This window comes from Homarus americanus, unplaced genomic scaffold, assembly GCF_018991925.1.
Source record: "Homarus americanus isolate GMGI-L3 unplaced genomic scaffold, GMGI_Hamer_2.0 scaffold50564, whole genome shotgun sequence".
NCBI classification, from domain to species: domain Eukaryota; kingdom Metazoa; phylum Arthropoda; class Malacostraca; order Decapoda; family Nephropidae; genus Homarus; species Homarus americanus.
The window spans coordinates 1,934,785-1,958,833 of NW_024715014.1; the positions used below are offsets into that span (position 1 = coordinate 1,934,785).

At 46.0% G+C, this 24,049-nt stretch overlaps 3 protein-coding genes across 3 annotated transcripts in view; all 3 read right to left on the reverse strand.

Moving 5' to 3' along the window:
- LOC121854250 (soluble scavenger receptor cysteine-rich domain-containing protein SSC5D-like) overlaps positions 1–4,333 on the reverse strand; it is a 15,146-nt gene extending 10,813 nt beyond the window's left edge. The window contains exons 1-3 of the mRNA XM_042348790.1: positions 2,350–4,333; positions 1,387–1,449; positions 756–929 (exon numbers count right to left, since the gene is read on the reverse strand). Of these exons, the coding sequence (XP_042204724.1) occupies positions 756–929; positions 1,387–1,449; positions 2,350–4,333 (2,221 nt within the window). The remainder of the gene's footprint in view (positions 1–755; positions 930–1,386; positions 1,450–2,349) is intronic.
- A 1,382-nt stretch (positions 4,334–5,715) lies between these two features.
- On the reverse strand, positions 5,716–15,339 carry LOC121880232 (multiple epidermal growth factor-like domains protein 10). The gene is made up of 18 exons (XM_042387392.1): positions 15,046–15,339; positions 14,459–14,731; positions 13,873–14,033; positions 13,540–13,657; positions 12,993–13,277; positions 12,415–12,681; positions 12,055–12,127; positions 11,297–11,505; positions 10,702–10,977; positions 10,253–10,561; positions 9,574–9,861; positions 8,957–9,195; positions 8,161–8,328; positions 7,525–7,704; positions 6,986–7,159; positions 6,672–6,842; positions 6,231–6,278; positions 5,716–5,812 (listed from the first exon to the last, which is right to left on the reverse strand). Exons 1-18 carry the CDS (start codon positions 15,279–15,281, stop codon positions 5,766–5,768), a joined length of 3,522 nt encoding a protein of 1,173 aa, XP_042243326.1. The 5' UTR covers positions 15,282–15,339; the 3' UTR covers positions 5,716–5,765.
- A 730-nt stretch (positions 15,340–16,069) lies between these two features.
- On the reverse strand, positions 16,070–21,440 carry LOC121854259 (tenascin-like). The gene is made up of 9 exons (XM_042348802.1): positions 21,295–21,440; positions 21,039–21,172; positions 20,107–20,155; positions 19,463–19,738; positions 18,715–19,011; positions 18,403–18,564; positions 17,885–18,010; positions 16,564–16,875; positions 16,070–16,376 (listed from the first exon to the last, which is right to left on the reverse strand). The coding sequence occupies exons 1-9, from the start codon at positions 21,402–21,404 to the stop codon at positions 16,070–16,072; spliced, it is 1,773 nt and encodes a 590-aa protein (XP_042204736.1). The 5' UTR covers positions 21,405–21,440.
- Positions 21,441–24,049: the final 2,609 nt, after the last annotated feature.

Sequence of the window (24,049 nt, forward strand, 5' to 3'; positions counted from 1 at the left end):
CAGCATGTTCAAGAGTACCTATACAGTGATTTTGAGCAAAATCTATTTTTTGGCTTATTTTCTTCATTTTACTATAGGGTCTAGTCCGTGGACCACCTGAAAACTACCCCATGGCCCACCTGAGAACCACCCCATGGCCCACCAGTTGTAGACCACTGCGGGCCTATACTTATTGTACATGGGCCCCATACTCCGGGCCCTATACTTATTGTACAGGGGCCCCATACTCCGGGCCCTATACTTATTGTACAGGGGCCCTTAAGGTTGTGAATATATTATATAATGAAATACTCGGTGTACGCTTGAAACAAGGTTATACGCTGGCACGCTGCGCGACAAATTATAATTTGTCGCGCAGTTTCAGTGGGCCCCCAGATACCGGTGGGTCCTAGGCCAATGGCCTACTTGGCCTATTGGTAAATCCGGCCCTGCAGGTAAGGTCAAGTTTGGTTACAGTGGATGAAATGTGTTATTATTCTTTGGTGAGATTATTTTGTTCTCTATTTCTCTTTCTCTCTCACTCTCTTTATCTCTCTCTCTCTCTCTCTCTCTAACAGTCTCTCTCTCTCTCGCTCTTTATCTGTCCCTCACTTTCTTTCTCTCCCCGAATCTCTGTCTCTCTCTCTCACTCTTTATCTATCTATCTCACTCTATCTCTCTCATTTTATCTCTCTACAGTAGTTCTTTTTCTCTCACCAACCAATTCCACCACTAATTTTTCACTCCCCTAATTCCAACTATTTCTCAACACTTACTCTTAACAGATGAACAGGTTTCCCACTTGCTCACTACACCGTGTCGGTCCAGCTGTGTGGCGCACCAGGGTCGACCATGGTCCACCTCGGTACACTTGTGGTACAGTTGATCTCGGTACATGAAGGGTAGGGTACATACATTGCCCTCCGTAGTTCGAGTGGGTAGGCATGGATCTGTAGGGAGGGAAGTAAGGGAGTATTCAGGGAGTGTAGGGAGTGAGGGAGTATAGAGGGAGTGTAGGGATGAGGGAGTATAGAGGGAGTGTAGGGATGAGGGAGTGTAGGGATGAGGGAGTATAGAGGGAGTGTAGAGAGTGAGGGAGGGTAGTGAGGGAGTAAGGGAGGGAGGGTAAGATGTGTGGGATTAAGGGTGGGAGGGTGGAGGGTAGGAGGTGAGGGAGGTTAGGGAAGGAGGGAGTGTTGAAGGAATGTGAGAGGTGTGAGGGAGCATCGAGAGAATGTAAGAAGGTGGGGGAGGAGTAAGGAGTAAGGAAAGGATGGAAGTGAGGGACTATGGAAGGAGGAAAAGGGTAGAGGGGTGAGGGAAGGTGGGGAGTAAAGAGAGAGAGAGAGAGAGAGAGAGAGAGAGAGAGAGAGAGAGAGAGAGAGAGTACTACACTATCACACTTACCAACATTTAAGAACATCTGTGGAGGCATCTGGGAGGTGCAGGGGTGGGAGGGCGGCGTCTCATCTGCAAAAGGCCAGAGGTCACATTTAAAACACCAGAGGTCACACTTAACACTCCAGAGGTCATTGTCTTTATCTATCTATCTATCTATCTATCTATCTATCTATCACCAAATAATAGTTACTCAAGACATAACACACAGACCGACATACAAACACTCACCCATTTTCTCCGGTTTGTAGGCTGGGACGAAGGGATGGGCGTCCACCTGCTTATGAGCCGGGATAGTGGGATGGGAGGGATAGCTGGGATGCCCTGGGATTGTGGGATGGGAGTGTATGGGTGGATGGGATGGGATAGTCATATGTCCGTGGATATATGGGTGTCCCGGGATGGTGGGATGATCTGGGATGGGTGGATGGAGTGGGATAGTTGGGTGAGATGGGATTTCAGGATGGGGATGAATTTCAGGATGTGATGGGATAGAATGGTGGCCTAGGATACTTGTATGGGATGTTATGGATAGATGACCTGGGATGCCCTGATGACCTAAGATGGCGGGATGGCCTTGGATAGAACCATGTGATGGGATAGAAGGATGGGCTGGGATACTCTCGTGGGATGGAACTGCGCCGTGTCCAGGACTATTAGAATGGGACGGAATGGATGGATGGGATGGTATAGATGAATGAGCTGGGATATTCGGGTGGGATAGTATTGCAGGATGGCCTGGGATAGAAGGATGACCGTCTATTGTCTCTTGTCTGGGAATAGTCGGGTGAGCTGGGATAGATTCGTGACCTGGGATATTCTGATGGACTGGGATGGATAGATGGCTTGGGATAGATTCATGGGACGAATAAGATGGGTGTCCTGGGATAGTAGGATGCCCTGGGATATACGGATGAGCTGGGATAGATGAATGACCACTGATGCTGGGATGTCGAGGGACTTTCATATGACCTGGGAAAGATGGATGGGCTGGGATAGGTACTTGAGCTGGGATAGTGATGTGTCCAGGCACTGATGAATGCTGTGGGATAGTTTCGTGTCCTGGGATAGTCTTATGGCCAGGGATAGAGGGATGGGATGGTAGAGATGGATGACCTCTAATAGTGGGGTGACGTGGCACAGACCCATGTCTTGGGATAGATGGATGACCTTCGATCCCCCTCTGTTCTGGGATAGTTGGATGACTTTGTACTGCCTCATGACCCCTGGCAGTTGGATGACCTGGGATAGATGGATGAGAGGGCACTGACGCATGACCTAGGATGGATGAGTGACCGAGGATAGATGGATGATATGGGATAGATTCGTGGGATGGTACTGACTGATGTGAGGGTATTGATGGATGGTCTTGGATCGTGGGATGGGATGACAACCTTGGATGACCAGGTATCGATGGATGACCACTGACAGACGGATGACCCGAAACTGAAGGATGGGCACTCAAGGATGGATGAGTAGGGATGGATGGATGACCTACGACTGACGGATGACCCGATATAGATGGGTGAGGAGAGGCAGAAGGGTGACCCAAAACGGATGGATGACCAAGTACTGTCGGCTCTTTTGGGATAGATGGATGTTGTTGGATAGATGGATGCCCTGGAATAGTCTCATGGTCTAGGAAAGTTGGATGACCTTGAAGAGATGGATGATCAGCCACTGTAGGTCGTTCAGGGATACTGGGATGGCCGGGGATGGAAGGGTGACCTGGGATTCTTAACATCCTGGAGGATATAACTGGATAGGACTCCGGCCAGATCCTTGTTTGTTCAGGAGAGAAGGGCAGTGGCGGTGACATGGATTCCTTGAGGATGTAGAGAGAACGAGGTGGTTGAGGGACTAGTGAAGGAGGAGGAGGTGGTATGGCTCCTAAGGCTAGTTGAGAAGGAGGAGGAGGAGGAGGGTAGAGGACAGCAGGAAGAGACGCAGGAGGAGGCTCTGCAGGGGAAGGAGCGTTAGGACGTAAGAGGTGGGTAGTAGCATCACACATGAAGATGGTCGGGTCACACCTTGATGTTATTGGGTCTCCTGTGATATGCCTCTTGTATTGTGAGGTCTGCTGCTGCTGCTCCTGCGCCTTCTGAAGATCGTCTGGTGGAATGTCTCTCTTGTATTTCGGGGAATTCTCTGACAGGGAGGATCTTGTCCGTTTTATTGGGTATCCTATCACAGACGTCAAGGATCTCTTCTTCCGCTCTGCTGTCGGTAGATCAAGTCCTACTGGTGATCTGAGATGGTCTTCTGTGTACCCTAAGAACCTCGACTGAGTTTTTGATGTAGAGTTTTTCATTAATTCTCCCGGATGATCTCTTCGGCGGGGTCCTGAGGGGGTCTTCAGTCCTAACTTCGAATGTGAAATCCCCACCAGGGACCTTAGATAGTCTGTTAGGTAAATAAAGTACATCGGCTGTGAATGTAAATCTCTGTTGTTCCTCACAGTGCTCTTGCTCGGCTGTAACTCTGTCAGGAAGGTCCTCATCGGCTCCCCTAAAATCCCGCTCTTGTACCTCACAGATCTCTTCTTCCTCGACTGTATCTCTGGTGAAGAAATGTTGATCGATACGTCAGGATGATCCGTCTGGGTCCTCATGAAACTTTTCCTCGACGGGGAGGTCCTCACGGCGGGATACTCGAGGATGTAACGTGGCAGCCTCACTAACCTTGACCTGGGCTTCCATCTCTCGGAGGATGATGGAAATAAGGAGGAGGAAGAGGAAGTATCTGATGGGGAAACGTGCTCCTGAAGGGGGGGAGACTTGTTGTCTGAAGGGATGAAGGAATCGTTTCGGACATCCAGAGACACCCGTACAACCTCCTCTAGTGGCAGGAAGGAGACGTCCTCATCGTCCATAGGTGTCCAGGAGGCCCTCGAGTTATGCCCTTCGTCAAGTCTTCCTCCCACTGTAGGCTCAAGGTCTCCTGTAAGAGCAGTCATAGTGGTGATTAAACTGTTGTATACCTGGTGACTGTGTGAGGTGTCCTGTAGTGGTGTGTCGTCATCAGCCTGTGTCCATCGAGTGTGCTGTTGACATTAAAGGCTTGATGAGAGTAAACAAAAGTGTCAAGGCGAGCAAGAGAGACAATGAACTGTAAATACATCGCTGTTATTACGCAATGTTGACAATGTGTGAGACCAATCCTTACTACATCACACAATACACAATTAATTAATGTTTATCTATCGTTTGTCTCTGTTCAGTTGGTGAAAATAACAACAAAATAATATTATGATATACGTGAAATACTTTGGGCAGTTTTCTTGGTGACGATAACTCATTAAAGATGATTTATGTTATGGTAAAAATAGTGTTAATTGTTAGTTAATAAAGGAGATGTAGCAGAAATTATTAATGATTTTAGATACTATTTTTATCATTAACTTATCAATTATTATCTAAATTAATTACTGTACATGGCAGAACATTTTTTTTAAATAGATAAATGTGTTTCTATGATAATGTATGTGTGGGATTACTGTGTGTGCTCCTATAAACGTTTCTATCAGACCTTGAGTATGAAACAGATATTCCGACAACTCTCTGTTTGTAAACAATGTCTTCGCGAGTTTAATCCACATTCTTGAAAGTTTGTTAATATTTGTTTGCCATTAGAATAAATATATTGACCAAAATGCGATATCTCCCTCTCTCTGTCTCTCTCTCCTACTCTGTCCGACTGAATGTCTGCCTGTCTCTGCATCATTATATATAAACATAAACTAATGAAATAGAGTCATATAATACATTTTTTTATCTGAATATATTTATAAATTAGTTATCTATTGTGAGTTAAAAATCTGCACCCAAATATAGCTTCACCTTACAAAAACTAAAATATAAGATAAGTAACAATACCCGAAGAAAAATTTTTCAATTACCTCAATCAAAATAATGAAACAAAAATTGAACGAAATCGAAACATCTTAGGCAAAAAAATAATTACCAAAAAGGAACTTGCAATTTATACTTTATTTCTATTTAGTTCTTAATCAATAACATAAACAAAAACTCCAAGGTTCAGTAAAACCACTACCAGTAAATATATATGTATTTTTCATTACAATTTGGATTACATGTCAGCGAGTCGTTTTGTTGTAGTTTGAGGTCCTATCCGTTTTCTGTGACTGTGTAACTAATACGTTTTCTTTGGAGATACATTTAAGGTGTTGGATCCTCTTTATTTGCAGTCTAATCTTGTTTTCTTTGGTATTATTAATCTCTTGTTAGTCTTTCAATTTTATCCTTCCTATTTCATGACCAGATTTCGTTTTCTTCTGATTATAAAGTAATTTCTTCCCAATTTCTTTGACTTTCTTTCTTTTCTTCTCATGTCGCATCTACTTTCAAAGGGAAATTCTCTCTTCTATATCAATTCACTGAAGTAAGAGAGTTTCCCGTGACCTTGATTACGTTTTCTGTGGAGGGATGTTGAATCTAGTTACTTAATTGACTTACAATTTGTATATTACTTGTATAATAGTATAAAATATGAAATTCGTTTTTAATACAAATACTTCAGAATAAATGTATGTAGGTGATTTTGTACTTTGGTGTTAGTTTTACTGTACTGGGTAGGGAAGGGTAGGGTAGGGTAGGGTAGGGTAGGGTAGGGAAGGGTAGGGTAGGGTAGGGTAGGGTAGGTTGGGCATTGAAATAAAAGTGCTGGGATGGATTATTGTGAGAGAGAGAGATGTTTTTCAGGAGTAACTTTGAGAGGACGATATTACAGTTAAACATGTCTTTAATAAACTACATGAGTTCTCTCTTTTCCTTCCTCTTTATTTCTCCCCTTCGTCTCTCTCTCTTCCTCCTACTCTATCTCTAGTTACTTACGAGATGGTAGTTCTCCTCCCAGCCACAACTGATGGAGGGCACTGCAGTCTGTAAATGAGAGAATACAGGGGGGGTAAGAGTTGACTTTACACCTTGGCTTACCACCGATTAATTGCCTGATTTATATGTTGCGGGAGGAGGGGGAGGGATGGACCGAGAGAAGTTGCTGGTTTTTAGGCCGCCAGTCTGTGTGGCGTATAAGTGGCATCAACTGTACAAAAACACATAACACTTATACTCCTGTCAAGTATTCACGCACCCACGCCCCATAACCCTCCCCCACACACCCACACGTACCCCACAGCCCCCCCACACAAGCAACCTCTCCACACATACACACTCTTCCCCACACCTAAACACTCCACACCCTTTCCCACCCACAAACACCCCTCCCCACCCCCCTCCACACACCCTACACACATACACAGACGACCTCCTCACCTTCAACGGGGACACAAACGCCCCAGGAGGTTGGTTTGAGGTTGAAGTCAATGGTTGTGGCGCACCATCTAACACTACTGGAACCCACACACGAGAACTGTCTCAAACCCTGGTGGAGGAACGGGAACACACACACTCTGCCCTCTGCTGTTACGACCATCTTCTTGTATCCTGTAGGAGAGAGAGGTTAAGAGGTCATGATGATGGAATGTGAGAGGTCAAGAGTTCATGATGATGGAAGGGGAGAGGTCAAGAGGTCATTAGTGGTGGAAGAGAAGACGTGTAGGGGACTTACGTATATAGTGGGGACTTACCCACGTCATGCCAGCACACGTCGACATCAAGAGGTCTGTAATCGTCTGTGAGTTGGGTGGCGCACCAAGGCAGACTCCTGTTGTCCTTCACACACGTCGTCTGCCAGAAGCCGTTGTACCTGAAGGGGAAGATACACGTCCTCCCTGATACTGTCGTCACCACGTCCTCCAGTCCTGTGAGAGGGAGGGCAAATATCATCGTCACTGCGTCCTCCCTTCCCTTCCTTTCCCTCCCCTTCCCTTCCCCATTCCTTCCCTCAATATCTCTTTTCCTCCTGCCTTTCTTTCCCCCCTCCCTCCCTCCCTTCCCCCCTCCTTCCCTTCCTTCTCCCTTCCCCCAGTACCTCACTCCCCTTTCCTCCCCTCTCCTTCCTTCCCTCTCTTCCTTCCTTCCTCCTCATGCCCCCATCCTCTCCCCCTCTCCTTCCTATCCTCACCACCATCCCCTCATCCTCCTCCCACACCATCCCTCCACCCTCTCTATCCTCCCGACCCCACCTTCCCTACCCTACCCCCTACCCCATCCCCCAAGGACTTACCTAACCCCTTATCACACGAGTCCCACATGGTAGGCACCCCCTCTTGGTCAAGGATCAAGGGGCACTTTGGCACAGGGTCATCATCCCCCAGCTTGACACAGGAGTCGTACTGTTGTCCTTGTAAGTAGAAGGGGAACTGACACGGCCGCCGAGACGACCCCATCACCACCTTGTTCTTACCTGAGGAAATGTGTCAAGGTGAGGTGTTGAGGAGGAAAGATAGAGAGGAAAAAAGAAGAGAAAAGAGATAAGAATGAGAGAGAAATACTGATAGACACAAATAGAGAAAATATATAGAAATAGACAAAGATAAAGACAAAAACTCGGGGAAATCTATGGTATTTATCTATCTATCTATCTATCTTTTCATCTGTCTATCTACCCAGTAATTTGTCTCATTATAATCTACAGACGATCTTGAAATTTATCAATCAATCAAGCAATTTACTTTACTTTGAACCTATACATCTGTCTGTCTGTCTGTCTGTCTGTCTGTCTGTCTGTCTGTCTGTCTGTCTGTCTGTCTGTCTGTCTGTCTGTCTGTCTGCTTAATCTAACCACCCAGGCAAACAAATCCCTCTTATAGCAGTGTTACTAATGACGTAAACAAGACCCTTCCCCCTACGACAGTGTTACCAATGACGGCGACGCAGGTATCCGCATCAGTAGGAAGTCCTTGACGGTCAACAGCAGTAGGACACCATGGAAGTCCTTCCTTGTCCTTGAGGCTACACCCGAAGTGCCAACGACCCTTGTACTGGTAGGGGAAGTGGCAACGCTGTCCCTTAACTGTCACGGTGTATCCTGTAGGAGTAGATGAAGGTGGTTAGTGGTGATGGTGGTAGTGGTGATGGTGGTAGTGGTGATGGTAGTGGGGATGGTGGTAGTGGGGATGGTGGTAGGGGATGGTAGTGGGGATGGTAGTGTGGTGATGGTGGTAGTGGTGATGGTGGTAGTGGGGATGGTGGTAGTGGGGATGGTGGTAGTGGGTGTGGTGATGGTGGTAGTGGTGATGGTGGTGTGATGGTGGTAGTGGGGATGGTGGTAGGGTGATGGTGTGGTGATGGTGGTAGTGGGGATGGTGGTAGTGGTGATGGTGGTAGTGGGATGGTGGTAGTGGGGATGGTAGGGGATGGTGGTAGTGGTGATGGTGGTGATGGTGGGTAGTGGTGTGGTGATGGTGGTAGTGGTGATGGTGGTAGTGGTGATGGTGGTAGTGGGGATGGTGGTGGTGATGATGGGTTGGATTTTTTTCTCTCTCTCTTTTTGTCTCTTTTTTCTCTCCATTTCTCTCTCACCCTCCCTCTGTCAATTCGTCTTTTCTCTGCCTCTCCTACCCCTACCCACATCTCCCTCTCTTCTCACCCTTCTCCACTCCCTCTCCTACCTTTCTCCCACTCTCTCCCCATCATCTCCCACCTCTCATACTCACGTCTCTCACACTGGAGGCCGGAGAAGCCCTCAGGACACGTACAAAAATTTGGAGAGACACATCGGCCACGGTTGAGACACGGTCGGGCACACTCAGGCTCACATGACACGGACAGGTGGCCTAAGAAATCCCCCCCAAACACCCACTTCCGTTCCAAACAGCTGACGGAGGCCCCGAACTCTCCTGAAGAAAGCTTGAAGCCTTGTTTGCAGCGGATGATACCCGATGCTGATTCCTGGCTGTGTTATAATGGGTTCAAGATTGGTTAGGTCAGAATTGTGTGGATTTGCGTTGTCATAGCAATATTTACTGAATTTTGTTTGTCAAGTACACTACAGGGTGAATGATCGAAAAGTCCCTGTGCATCTACAACGTTTAGGAATATAGTAACTCCTTATTATACTTACATTGTTATATACATTGTTATACTTTAATTATTACTTATATTGTTCTTTCACCGAAAGTATTGAAAATATTATCCACTTTCAAAAGTTATAATGACCATTTCTAATATTTAATGTCAAAAGAATAAGGTAAATAAGTATATCGTTAGTTATTACAGGTGCACAGGGACTTTTTGATCACCGACACAACATAACAAGAGCTGGGATACTCACTTAAAACTGAGGTAGGCATTAGGCACATACAAAGGCATATTCCCACATGCCCTATACTGGCACCAGGACCCTCCGTATCCTCTCTGGCACTGACATCTGTTTGGTCCGTAGCACTGACCCCCGTGAAGGCACCGAGGTTGGCACTGGTGGTAACAAGCGACTCTGGTAGATGGGAAGGCGATAGATCCTATAGTGACCCAGTGACCATTTAGGCACCGCATCAGGAACACTTTGGCACCGCTGGACGACGCGTGACCAATACGACAGGTGACCCGTGATAGGTGGTCGCTGGGGGGGAGAGGGGTAGTTAGGGGGGTTGTTAGACGAAGGGGAGGGATAGTTGGAGGGAGCTTGTATGATGAGGGGAGGGGGGGGAGGTTACAAGGGGAGGGGAAAGGAGTAATGAAGGGAGGTGGTGATGGGTGAGGAGATGAGGTGAGAAGACTGAGGAAACTGAGAAATAGTGTAGGACTGTAGGGGGTTGACAAGGCAAGAACTGAGAGGTGAGGGAAGGCAATGAGCGGCGAGGTATTGGTGACAAGAGATGGAGGAAAAAATAAGTAACTGACAATATAGCCACCTTTGCTGACACCATGAGCTGACACAGTGGTACAGTGCCTTTACCTCCTGACATTTTAACGTCAAATAAACAACAACAACAGAGAAAATTCCTACTCACGCGATCTTAACAGCTGTGGCATTAACGACCATCGGAGTACCATGGCATCCTGTCCTCGTATCCGGGCTGCAGTTTGGCGAATAGATGCCATTTGGACATCGGCACTGCTCAGGCCTCTCACAGACACCTCCACCTTGGCACTCAGGGTCACAGAAAGGCTGGCACGCCTCTCTGTCCCATGACCAGCCACGGGGGGTCACCCAGGTATTGTCATGACAGCCTATGGTAATACTGGCGGGGGCGCCGACGAAAGAACCACCAGTATGGAGTTTATACCCCCTGTGGCAGGTAATTGTGAGCGAGTTGTTCCTGTGGGAGGTAGATGGTGAGGTGTTTGTCTGTTTTTGTCTGTTTGTATGTATGTCTGTCTATATATCAATCAATCTACGCCTCTCTCTTTCTGTTTATCTGTCTGCATATTTGTCTGTCGTGCACTAACAAGCACTCACCTGCTAACAACATAAGTATTCCTCCAATCAACTTCCGTCTTACAGTTTCCCAGCACCAACAGTCGACACAGGGCACCACTAAACCCTTGACGGCAGCTACAGGTGTTGGGTGCCAAGCAAGTGCCACCGTTGATACAGAGGACCTGGCACTTGAGGACACAGGGCACCAGGTTTGATTTCCTCCAGGACCCGTTGACGCAGATGATCAGCAAATCGGACTGTAGTGGGTTGGCGAACGCGTAACCAGTTTGACATACCCCTACGTAGCCTGATTTCCTGTAGGGGACACGGAGAGAAGGGGTATGGGTGAGAAGGGTAGGTATGGTGGTTGGGAAAATGGGTCAGAGTGGTTTTTAGGTAAGTTGGAAATGTATGTGTAAACAGATACGCATTTGGACATGGATGAGAAGAAACGCGTTGATGAATCTATGTAAACGTGACTACTGACCTGCACATAACACTGTTCTTCCCTCGTAACCTTCCCCCCTTCCTCCCTCATAACCTTCTCCCCCTTCCTCCCTCACAACCTTCTCCCCCTTCCTCCCTCACAACCTTCTCCCCCTTCCTCCCTCACAACCCCCCCCTCATTACTCACGTCCAGACGAGCCTCATGTGGGGTGGGGGGTCAGGGGGTGCGACACACAGAGACCTCTTCTCACACCTGCTTCCGTACGTGTCATCAGGGCAGTTACAGGTGTTCGGGGCTGTACAGGTGCCGCCGTTTAAACACCCACCTGGGCATCTGGGGTGACAGGTGGGCGTGGAGTTGAATTCCAGGAAGCGCCATTGGTTCTTATGACATAACTGTGGGTGAGAGAGAGATTGAGAGAATGAGAGACAGGTTGAGGGACTGAGAGAGGTAGAGAGAATGATAGAGGCAAAAATAATGAGAGAGGTAAGAGAGAATTAGAGAGGGAGATTGAGAGATAGAAAGAGAGTGGTAGAGAGACTGGGAAAGAGAGATAAAGAGAATCAGAAAGGTAGTTAGAGAGAACGTATGTAAGAGAGTTCATAAAAATGTTGCATTAGGATTTTTTATTAGAGCTTTTAGGATTTCTAGATCTCAGTAATTGGGATAATGAATTTTTGCACAATCACACAAGGTTACACTACTTAGTGTTAAGATAAGGCGTTGAGTTTGGCTAAAGTAAATCATTACAATATATCAGCAAGTTTATGGTTAAGTAACACTCCTATAAAAAAAACTACTATAATGTTGTTGTTTTTTGATACACTGCTGAAGCCGTCCACAGATTATGGTGTTATGATTCATGTGGTATTTGATAATTTCCCACTAAACAGCGAAAACTGGGAAAACAATACATCCCCCCCACCAAAGGACGAGCCACTTACTACTTGAGTCGAGGTTTTGTCGTTGTCGAGGACGTAGTCAGATTGGCACTTGATCACCCTGACCTCTGAGTTGCTGGAGGACGAGAGAGACGTGATTAGGTTGAGAGAGAGAGAGAGAGAGAGAGAGAGAGAGAGAGAGAGAGAGAGAGAGAGAGAGAGGGATGAACGAGGGGGTTAGGGGGACACGAGGAATATACATCCACCTAAATTACAATATAATTAGACAGAGAAACCGATAGACAGAAACTAAACAGACACACATTTTTTCTCACTGTCAATCCCTCAACACCTGTCATTAATACAGTCACCAGACAAAACAGGGAACAGACAGAAGGATAAGGACACACCTGTAGCTCTCACCTGTAAACAATGTCAGCGTAGTGGACCATAGGAGGAGGACCCTCACACACGGACACGGCCAACTCCTTCTCCCCTACGAAACCTTCCCTACTCTCCAACTTCCCCGAGGCCAAGCGCTGTCCTTCGTTCTTGCTACAGGCGGAGGCACTGCTGATGGGTCCTAACGAAGAGTCAAGATTCCAGTGACCTTCGATGCAGTGAATCCAATAAGACCCTCGAATCTTATTATCGAAGTTGGTGATGCAATTGACGAGGACACTGTCGCCACTGCATAGAGAGATTATGGAGAGGTTAGGAGGGGTGGATGGGTGTGGGTGTGGGTGTGGGTGTGGGTGTGGGTGTGTGTGTGGGTATGTGGGTGTGTGGGTGTGTGCTTTACTAATTTAGGGGCTTGGTTAGGTTAGGCTGGGTTGAATTAGATTGCTTATTTCACCTGTAGGTTGATCACTATAATATTAATCCAACCCAACCCAACCCAACCCAACCCAACCAAAACCCAACCAAACCCAACCCACCCCAACCCACCCCACCGCACCCCAAGCCACCCCAAGATAAAACACAACCGATAAATCACCTACATGAAAGAGAACACCGCATCCTTAACATACGGCAGAGGACCTTCGCACTTAATCTTCTCACAGCGACGCCCTATGAACCCCGTCCTACACCTACAGGTATTGTGAACCTCGCATGTGCCGCCGTTCTCGCAGGGGGGGACACAGGAGTGGACACATTTGAGACTCTCGCCATGTTGGTAGGAGGTCGGGTACTGCCACGTGTTGTCGACGCAGATGAAAGAGAGTTTGGACTCGCCTCGGGAAAATTTGGCGTTCTGGGGACATTCTGCCGTCAGTTGCGTCTTGCTGTAAGGAAGGAGAGAGAGGTATGGATGAGTGTTGAGTGAGAGAGAGAGAGAGAGAGAGAGAGAGAGAGAGGCATTAATGGAAGGGGATAGAGGGGGCGGATCATAGGACGGAGGGAGAGAGACATTGAATTATAAACTCAAACTTAACCCCCGACCCCCCAAAAATGCCTTCAACGAAACTCTGGCGTCACTTATTTGCTTTATGACGTCATTGAACTAAACACCCAATCATCACGGACATGCTCTATGACGTCACTCACCTAAGGCTGATGTACCAATTGAAGAGCTCCTTGGGTATGACGTCACAGCTCACTCCACTACAGTCACTGCCGCCGTAACCTTCCTCACACCTGCAGTAGTCCGGCGCCACACACGTCCCTGAGAGAGGTGAGTGGGAGAGAGGTGAGAGGTGCTTGGGAGAGGGGTGAGAGGTGTGTGGAAGAGGAGTGAGAGAGAGGAGGTACGTGGAAGGGGAGGTATGAGGTAGGAAGAGTGGGATGAATGGATAGAGTGCGTTAGGGAGGGAGGGAGGGAGTGTGCCAAATAATACACAAGAATCGGCGTAACACACACACACACACACACACACTCACCTCTGTTATTACATCTGTGCTGACACTTGGGTCTACAGGCGGGGTCCTGCTCGACCTCAGGCGGCAGAGCCCAGGTTTCATTACGGCAGATAAGGGACACCTCCCTGTCGCCTCCCGAGAACCCGTACCCTTCCGCGCACTTGGCTGTCATCCCTTTCTGGCTAACAGTGCGACAGAAACACAGGTAAGAGTTAGTCTAGTGTAGTTCCCCCTATTACTCATTATAGAGAAAACTGAAATTTATAAGGGTAACCCATGATTTTTGCAGGAATACGTCAACTATAATTTCTTCATAGATGCTTTTTGATTCATAATCTGTTAAAAAGACACATCTATACTATTTATCAATGGCTATAAGGGTAAAAAGTCTCTGTGAGAATAGACTTTAATATTTCATGTCGGTGATTTGAAATGGAAGAAAAAGGGAATTCGTTTTCTATGATTATTATAGGGTTAACTTAAGCTTTTCCTTTGATTACGTGTTCTCTCTCCATGAGCTTATTATCCAAGTTGTTTTACGACTACACAGTTGAGGAAGATATAAGTTGAGAGAGAGAGAGAGAGTAAAACACCACCATTATCTCACCAGAAGCCAACGTAACCATCCTCCACAGTAGGCACTGGTCCTTGACACTGAACCAGCTCACACTCCCTGCCGTAGTAACCCTCAGAACACTCACAGAAATCCGGACCTCGACACACCCCACCATTCCTACAGCTCATGGAACACTGGGGCACACAGCCTTGGTGGAGGAGCGCTGGATGAACCCACACGCCTCCCTCACACTCAAGGAGCACTGAGCATTCTCCAGTCACCAGTAGGTAGCCCGTGAAGCAGTGGACAGAGGCGTCGATGGGGCTAAAAGGAGATGGATTAAAATTGTGAATTTCTAGCCTAAACTACACAGTAAAGCATATTTTAGTGTTTTATTTATCATTTGTATTGTAGAGTCTCAATGTTTATAATAATAATAATAATAATAATAATAATAATAATAATAATAATAATAATAATAATAATAATAATAATAATAATAATAATAATAATAATAATTTCAGAACATAATTCTCACATTAACTTGCACTTCTCATCTAAAAAACTATAACAACAACAACAACAACAATATAAACAATAACAACTACAAAGCCTACAACAACAACAACAACACTCACTTCACCACAGCATTGTCAACTCTGGGTAGCATGTTTTCCGTACAATTAAAATCCAACTTCTTCCTGTCGCACTTAACACCAGTCAAATCAAACCTACATCGGCAGGTATTAGGAGCAACACAGTACATATTTCGTTGTTGGCACTCGTTGGCACAGGTTGGCACACACTCTAGGTGACCTGGCACTCTCTCTGTCTCTCCCTTTAAGGTCCATCGATGTATGTGGCACTTGAACATTGCTTCCGTCCTCCCCGATAAGAGTTGATATCCTGAGTAGCACTTGATGTGGGGTTTGTGCTAGAGGGATGGGGGAGGGTGGAGGAGGGGGTGGAGGAGGAGGTGGATGGAGGAGGAGGTGGATGGAGGAGGGTAGGTGGGTGGAGGGAGGGTGGGTGGGTGGAGGAGGGAGGTGGGTGGAGGAGGGGGAGGTGGGTGGAGGATAGGTTAGTGGGTAAGGTGGAAGAGAGGGAGGAAGAGCGAGGGGAAAAGGGAGAGGGTGGTAGAGAGGGAGGAGAAAAAGGTGGTGGAGAAGGGGTGGATAGGATGGAGGGGGAAGACGGAGTTATGTAGAGAGGGAAAGAGGAGGAGGAGGAGGGTAAATATGATAATTACTATACATTGTAAAAATTCAATAAGTTTAACACCTTTTGAATGATGGTTTAACTTCTCAATAGCTACGGTTTAACCTCTTTCAGGACATTGATTAAAATTCTCTCGTCCTCAAGGCGTTAAACCAGCATCGTTCTTGAGAAATTAAACCATTATTTTAAAGGTGTTTAAAATTAGAATCACTTTCATATGCTATTATGTATTACTCTCTCACTCTCTCTCTCTCTCTCTCTCTCTCTCTCTCTCTCTCTCTCTCTCTCTCTCTCTCTCTCTCTCTCTCTCTCTCTCTCTCTCTCTCTCTCTCTCTCTCTCTCTCTCTCTCTCTCTCTCTCTTCCTAAAGCTCAAGACTGACCGACCATCTGCCCCTTCAAAACAACATCTAACAACAACAAAACGTAGACACTCCTGCCAACACTCACTCCCAGAAGACCTCAGCGAACTCCACTTGAGGAAGAGGAAAGTAGCAATGGTTCTCCAGCTCAAGTTTCACCTCACACTGCTTCCCCGTGTAACCCTTGGGACAGAGACACTCCCCAGGCGCCCAACACTGCCCCCCGTTCCAGCAGGGTATCGGGCATAAGGGGTTACAGGTCTCGTTGCTGCCCTCTGTTCCCCCCACCACCCATTGATGATGTTGAGTGAGGCAAGTCATCTCTAATTCCGTGTGGTTGTTGTTGAAGCCGTAACCCATCATACAGCTTAGGTAGATCTTGGGGAAGCGACTGAAAGATAATTTTTGTTGTTAAATTATTGTCCTCAAAGGGTTAATTGATGTATTATTGTTAAAGGGTTAAATTATCGGTCTCAAAAGGGTTAAATAGAGTAATCGGTGTCAAATTATCATCGTCAAAGGAATAAACTATTAAACTTGTTATTAGTTCTAACCTAACCTAACCTACAATTCCTCACCTTCGATCGACCCAGACGTTCTTGACAACAGGTAACATCTCTGGACACATTCTCTTCTGACAGAACTCCCCTGAGGTACCTGTCAGACACACACACTTCCCCTTGATACACTGGCCTTTGTTCTCACACCCAGAGCCACAGGGAGCCGGTATACAGTGGAGTCTCTGATTGTCTCTTGGTCTTTCATTCATCATTATCCAGTGGCCCTCCGTACACCGCACCTCCACCTTGCCTTTGGTTTGACTGGGCAATGTCCATCCTCTCTCACACTCGACGTATCTCTTGTAGTCGGGAGAAGTCGGTGCCATCCCGCTGTGTGTGTGAGAGTGGGAGAGGTTAGTGTGTGTGGGAGAGTGAGGGAGGTTAGTGTGTGTGTGGGAGAGTGAGGGAGGTTAGTGTGTGTGTGTGTGGGAGAGTGAGGGAGGTTAGTGTGTGTGTGGGAGTGAGGGAGGTTGGTGTGTGTGTGTGTGTGTGGTGAGGAGGTTGGTGTGTGTGTGGAAGTGGGGAGGTTAGTGTGTGTGTGTGTGTGTGAGGTGGGGAGGTTGGTGTGTGTGTGTGTGTGGGAGTGGGAGGTTAGTGTGTGTGGGAGGTGAGGGAGGTTAGTGTGTGTGGGAGAGTGGGGAGGTTGGTGTGTGTGTGGGAGAGTGGGGGAGGTTGGTGTGTGTGTGTGGGAGGTGAGGGGGAGGTTGGTGTGTGTGAGGTGAGGGAGGTTGGTGTGTGTGTGTGAGTGAGGGGAGGTTAGTGTGTGTGTGTGTGTGGAGTGGGGAGGTTGGAGTGTGTGTGTGGGAGAGTGAGGGAGGTTAGTGTGTGTGTGGAGAGGAGGGAGGTTGGTGTGTGTGTGGGAGTAAGGGAGGTTAGTGTGTGTGTGTGGAGAGTGGGGAGGTTAGTGAGTGTGTGGGAGTGGGGAGGTTAATGTGAGTGAGGGAGTTGGTGTGTTGACCGTGTGGGGAGGGTTAGTGTGTGTGTGGGGAGTGGGGGAGGTTAGTGTGTGTGTGTGTGGAGTGAGGGAGGTTAGTGAGTGTGTGGGAGAGTGAGGGAGGTTAGTGAGTGTGTGGGAGGGTAGGGATGGTTTATAGTCTGGGGAGATCAGTGTGTATGTGTGGAGAGGGAGGAGCATAATCTGTGAGGGAATGATTTAAGGGATTAAAGTGTTCTACCGATTTTAGGGCAGAGGTCAGAGATTTAAAGGGAGATTTACTATACACGTTAGAACTTAAGATTAAAATTTAGGACTGATTATTTAAGACCAAAAATCACAAGTTAATTTTCACACCAGGATTTACCATCGGGTCTTGGCACAGGAACACAACACTGAACTTACTTGTCAGAATAGTAGGCATGTTCTATCTTAGGGTATGATTTTGGGCACGTCTTGATCTGGCAGTAGTGGCCTTCATACCCTGTGGGGCACTGGCACTTCTCACCTTCCACACACTTTCCTCCGTTCCTGATGGGATAGAGAGAGGGAGAGAGAGAGAGGGAGCGAGGGAGAGAAACGAGGAGGAGGAGGGGGGAATGTGGCTGGCTGGTTGTCTGACTCACTGGGTGATAGGCTTGTCGGCTGTCTCAATGGCTGACTGGCTTGAGGAAGAAGGGGGAGAGAAGTGGAGGTGGTGGGGGAGTGGAGGGGAGGCGGTGGGGGAGAGCAGGGGAGGCAGTAGGGGAGAGAAGAGTGACTAAAATAAACTATTCCCTAGAAACAGGATCTCCAAATTGGACTTGAAAAGGATATCTACCCTTAAATTAGGGGTTAAAATGAGCAATACCTTCAAATTCAACCTATAAAATAGGACCCAAAGTACACTTAATCCCACAAAAAAGGGAAAATGAACCACATACCTGCAGCTAATTAGGCAGTAAGGTTCACAGGTAAGAGGCAGATGACCCTTCCAATCAGGGTATAACCACTTGCCCTTGATACACGTGACACGTAAGCTCACCCCCAGCCCTCGTCCTGGTAACACGTAGTTGTCAGGACACGTCAACCCGTACACGTTCTCGCTGAGGGTACGTCATCGGGGGGAGGGAGAGAAGGATGGTTTTGATATGAGAGAGAGAGAGAGAATCATCACACACCACATGTTAAACATGTAAACCACATAATAATCAGTACTAATTACAGGTAAACACATTAACCCTCCCTCAGCTAACCTCCAGGCACTTAAGTTCATTCCTTTAGGAGTAATGGGTCGCCCTGTGCACTCACTCCCTGCCAGCCTCTCGCAGAAGGTGCCACGGGTGGTTGAAGGGCACTTGCACTTGTTTGGGGCCACACAGACCCCTTCATTACGGCAGGATGGGAAGCAGATGGGATGACAGGTGATGGGGTGGCCGTCTTGATCAGTGGGCAGAGTCCAGTTGTTGCCGATACAAGGAACCAAGAATTCTGACGCCCCTGGGGAGACCTCGTACCCAGAGATGCAGATCCCTAGTGCCCCTCCGATGGACCTGTGGGGATAGAAGAAGGGATGTTGTTGTTTGTCTATCCATCTGTTCATCTATTTGGTGAACAAGGATAGTGGAGGTGTTGTTGTATCCATCTATTCTTCTGTCCATCAGTCTATCCATCAATCTATACTACCCCCCCATCTCTCATCATCCCCTTCCTCTACAAATCCCTAATGATCTCTCTCCTGTCTTGCACTCTATCCATCTCTCCTTCATCCTATCCTACTCTATCCCCTATTCCCTCATTTCCCCTTCTTTTTTTTCTCCCACTACCCTGTATCCATCTCATCCTTCTCTCCATCACCCTTTTCCCCCTCTTTCCCTCATCCTTTCCCCTTCTCTCCATCCAAATCCACTATCCCCACCTTACCTTATCCACTACCCCCACTTTACCCTATCCAGTATCCCCCTCCCCCTACCTTACCCTATCCACCACATCGATAGTACCCACCCTGGTATAATCTGGTCTGCATTTTCCACAACCAGATCGACCTCCTTCGGGCAATTGATCCTCGGGGCACAAGAGGAATTACCACATTGACACACATCCGGAGCGACACAGGTACCATTATCAGGACAGGGAGGCGAGCACTTCGGCAGGCAGGTCTTGTAAACACCGTCCTCAGGTAACCACTTATGCCTTGTACAGATTAACGTGGCGTTGTCGGGGGGCGTGAGCTCGTAGCCTTGATTACAGGTGATGGTTGCTCTCTTGGGATCATTCTCGCTACAAGGGAGAGAGAGAGTGAGTGTGAGAAAGGAACGTGAGAGAGAGGAGTCAGTGTGAGAAAGGAACGTGTGAGTGTGTGCGTGAAAGAGAGAGAGAGAGAGAGAGGTAAGGTTATCTCTCTTGGGGGTTCTTTGAATTAGTGGAGAGATAAAGAAGTGAGATAGAGAGATTAAAAAAAAGAGACACGGAGAAAGATATATAGTCAGACAGGCACATAGGCAAATACAAGAAAATAATTACTATGCTACTTAGAATTTCAAACCTCTATATTAAACGCATTGGCAGTAAAGAAAGTAAAATAATCATGAATTTCAAACCCAAGAGGAGACTTAACACAGGTAACTCTCCCACGGTCATTACCCTACCTGACAGTAGCGACGCCGTGGCTGAACTTCGGGGTGAACGCAGGACACTCTGGAAGGACAAGAACATGGTGAAGAGCATGTACAAATAAGAACGTGATGAACTTACAAGAAGATTTATCAATATCCTGAAATTTACAAACTACTGGTGAAAAATATTGATTCATTTACAAAATACGGAAGAGATACTAATATTTACACTATGATAAATAGATAATATAACAACTAACAAGATAAAGAACAAATGTGGAAGAATAAGAGAGAAAAATAAACAAAAATGGTAGAGAAATACACTAAAGAACAAGACACTAAAACAGAGAGGGATACTCACCCTATGGGACGCCTTCAACCCCAGAAACTGGTGGAAACTTCTTCTCTTTGATGGATAAGGTCTTCAGGGGGTTAAATTCCTCATCTTGCCATCAGAGTAATTTTAGGGTTCTTCAATGGTATTAAATTTAGGTCTTCGTGGATACAGTCTTATGGGGAAGGAAGGTCTTTCAGTAGTGCCAATTAGAATCGTTTCCATAATAAAATTGTGTTCGATTTTGAGAGAGAGAGTAAAAGCGATAAATTTTACATTCTTCTATTTTACCAAGCTCAAGTTCCTTCACCCGTGAGTTAAGAACATTTCCCCTTTTCTAAAATCAGAAAACATGACACAAATAAATCCTTTGATCAGGTACGACGGCGACACCAAAAAATATTCGTAGTTTGACTTTATAATTTGTTCTTGACACCGAGGTAATTTGTAACGAACGAAAACGTAAAATTGAGTGGAAAAAAATACGAAAACCAAATTAGTTTTTTCTTCAGTATCTTACCAACTTTGAGATCGAATATATGTTTATGTGTAAGATCAAAAAGGTTATATTATAGGTGTGTATTGAACAGTAAACTGCCGAGGACGTATGGAAAAAAGCATAACAAATTACCTTTGAGTTCTTTTGCACGACGTTTTTTGATAATATGCTCAGTTCTGGGCCCTTCATCAGTTGGTCTGTCTTTGGTGATGTCGTCAATATGCTCCATCCAGGGCCCATTGTTTACATCATCTGCCACATCAACTCTAGGGAAAAAAAATTAAATAAGACATAAGGGTGATAATTATATTTGGGTGCCTGTTATCTCTCTCTCTCTCTCCCACCTAATTTTCTCCCCCCCCTCTCCCCCCCTCTCTCCCCCACTCACCCTCTAGCAGCAACAGCAAGAAGGGGGAAGATAGTCATCATTATCACCATCATCATCATCATCATCACCATCGTCATCATCATTGGCTGGGAGCACCAGGATGATGCCATGGTAACGTGCGGCTTCTCACCTGTAGCACTCCAATACCTGTCCTGGGAGACCAACACCTGTATGCGAGATCTCTAACACCTGTATGTGATCTCTCTCTCTCTCTCTCTCTCTCTCCTCATCTGTCGATCAGCCCTCCACGCTCTATTGTTCCCTCCACTCTTACCTCTCTCCCTTGACCCTCCTTCTCCCTACCCTTCTCTCTCTCTTCACTCCTCCCCTTGCCCCCACCTCTACCCTTTACATCACCCCCCCCCAACTCTTCCCGTTCCTCCCATTCTACCCTCCCGCCTCCTCAACCTCTCCCACTCATCTCTTTCCCCCACTCGTCCCCCACTCATCCTCTCCCTCTCTCCACCATGACGGCATCAATTATAAACACTACCTCGTTACCTAGCTCTCATTGTTTACATTTCAACTCGTCAACACGTCAAGAGTCGCCCGCCTCACCTACACCACCTGAGAGCTGTAATGAGCCGTACCTCAGGCTTCATCCTAAACTATACATACGATTAAATTTGTTTCCTTAACTTACGACAAAATATTGGATTCTCAAAGGTTCGATAGTCCAGTTTTTCCCTTAATTTGTGGATGTGAGAATAGTTATAAATACACTATTAACGTCTCCTTTACACACACACACACACACACACTAATAACGTCTCCTTTACACACATACATACACACACTATTTAACGTCTCCTATACACACACATACACATACTAACGTCTACAGTACATACACAACTCCATACACCTAAGCGTAAATCCTTTGTTAGTTTACATATCCGGGTAAAGTCGACTTAACTCCAACGTTCGTGTAACATCATATCGAAAACTAACCGATCAAAACCTATTGCCCCTCGTTCGTGTAGCAATGAATCCGACTTCAAGATGTCTTTGTAAAGTATAATATTGTTTGGTTATGTTATTTTTACCGATTTTAATGGGAAAGAAATATGTGATTGAGACATTACAGGCGGTGTAAATATTTTTGTATACGGAATGACTTGGTCGTTAGAGAAACGCTTTGGTATGGCGGGAAATTAATTGGGAAAAAATATTAAACATTCTGATAACAAAGATATCAAACATGTAAACAACCGCCACACAACGACATCATTCTATTGATTATGCGCCTTTGTTTTTGTTTCTTGTTTTTTCTTTGTGATTATATATTTTAAGTTTACGATAGAATGGTTTATTATTATTATTTAACCCTCCCCCTTCACCACCTTACCTCCCCCTCCCTCCCTCCCCTTCAACCTCTTCCCCCTGACCCCCCCCCCACCTACACAATTATACCTTGAGGTCTTTGTTTACATATTTCGCCGTTCCGGACCTTATTGTTTACATCTTCCGTTTTCTTTGTACTGGGATCGTCTAAACTCCTGTACAACCAACACACATATTTCACTGTTGCATGTATGAACGTTGAGATCATACTGTTGCATGTATTCGGAATATGTATAGCCCTTTAATGTTTGCATGAATACTGTATAGATTTTTAGTGTTGCATGTCTATGTATAATTCTTCAATGTTGCATAATGTTTTACTCAAATATTAAACCTCATGTATATAACATTCCTTGCAACGAGCGTATATCTTGCAAGCTTGCATATACTCTGAACTAGATAATCATATATAGATCTGCAACATTACGTCATATTAACTTAACTATTAAAACTCCAGTATAAAAAAAAATCCCATAACATAAATTATCTTATTAATTCACAAACACACAGAGAAATAATAACATTCATTTCTACTCCAGTTAAAGTCCTTATTTAACTCTGTTAGTTGGTCTTGGTGCTTAAGAAAACATAATACCCGATACTGCACTCGACAGTTTCAATTTCCTCAACTGTAAAGGCAGGAGCCCATTACCAACTGGCTGAATTTAAGGGGTGGACCTGTGCTCGAACCATAGACCCCCAAGACAAGAGACGAGACCTGTATCTACACGGCCAACGCATCCTTAGTATAGTCCCTCGCACTATCACCACAAGATTCAAATTTAAAACACAAGTCACAACAAATTACCTTAATCACACTCAGGTAAGACCAAAATACCTACTAATTAAAGGTATTTAATCCAATTCCACTAAAATAATCCTTAAGTATATCTCATTAAGGTAAGCATCCCAAATATAATAATTAATTATCTAAGGTAATATTAATTGTTACTTAAAAAATCTGATAAAAAGTATAAAAAAAAGAGTAGATTCTTTGAATGTTATTAAATGAACAACTAAAGAATTATGACTTACCTCCCGTGCCTTAAGTGTTGGCAGAGACAGACAGACAGAGAGAGACAAGCAGAAAGATAGACAGACAGGCAGAGAAATAGACAGGAAGACACAGACAGACAGACAGAGAAACAGACAGGAAGACACAGGAAGACACAGACAGACAGGAAGACACAGACAGACAGACAGGTACGTTAAGATACCTATGTCACACCGTCAACAGCTGAAGACTGACTGAGTGAACGATTAGGTGTGACTGTGTGGGAGAGAGGGAGGGGGTGGAGGTGGGGAGAGAGAGAGAGTGTGTAGGAGGAGGGAGGAGGTAGGAGGAAAAGAGGGAGAGTGTAGAGGGAGGGAGGGACGGAGGGTGGGTGGGTGTAGGAAGGATTTTTCTGGT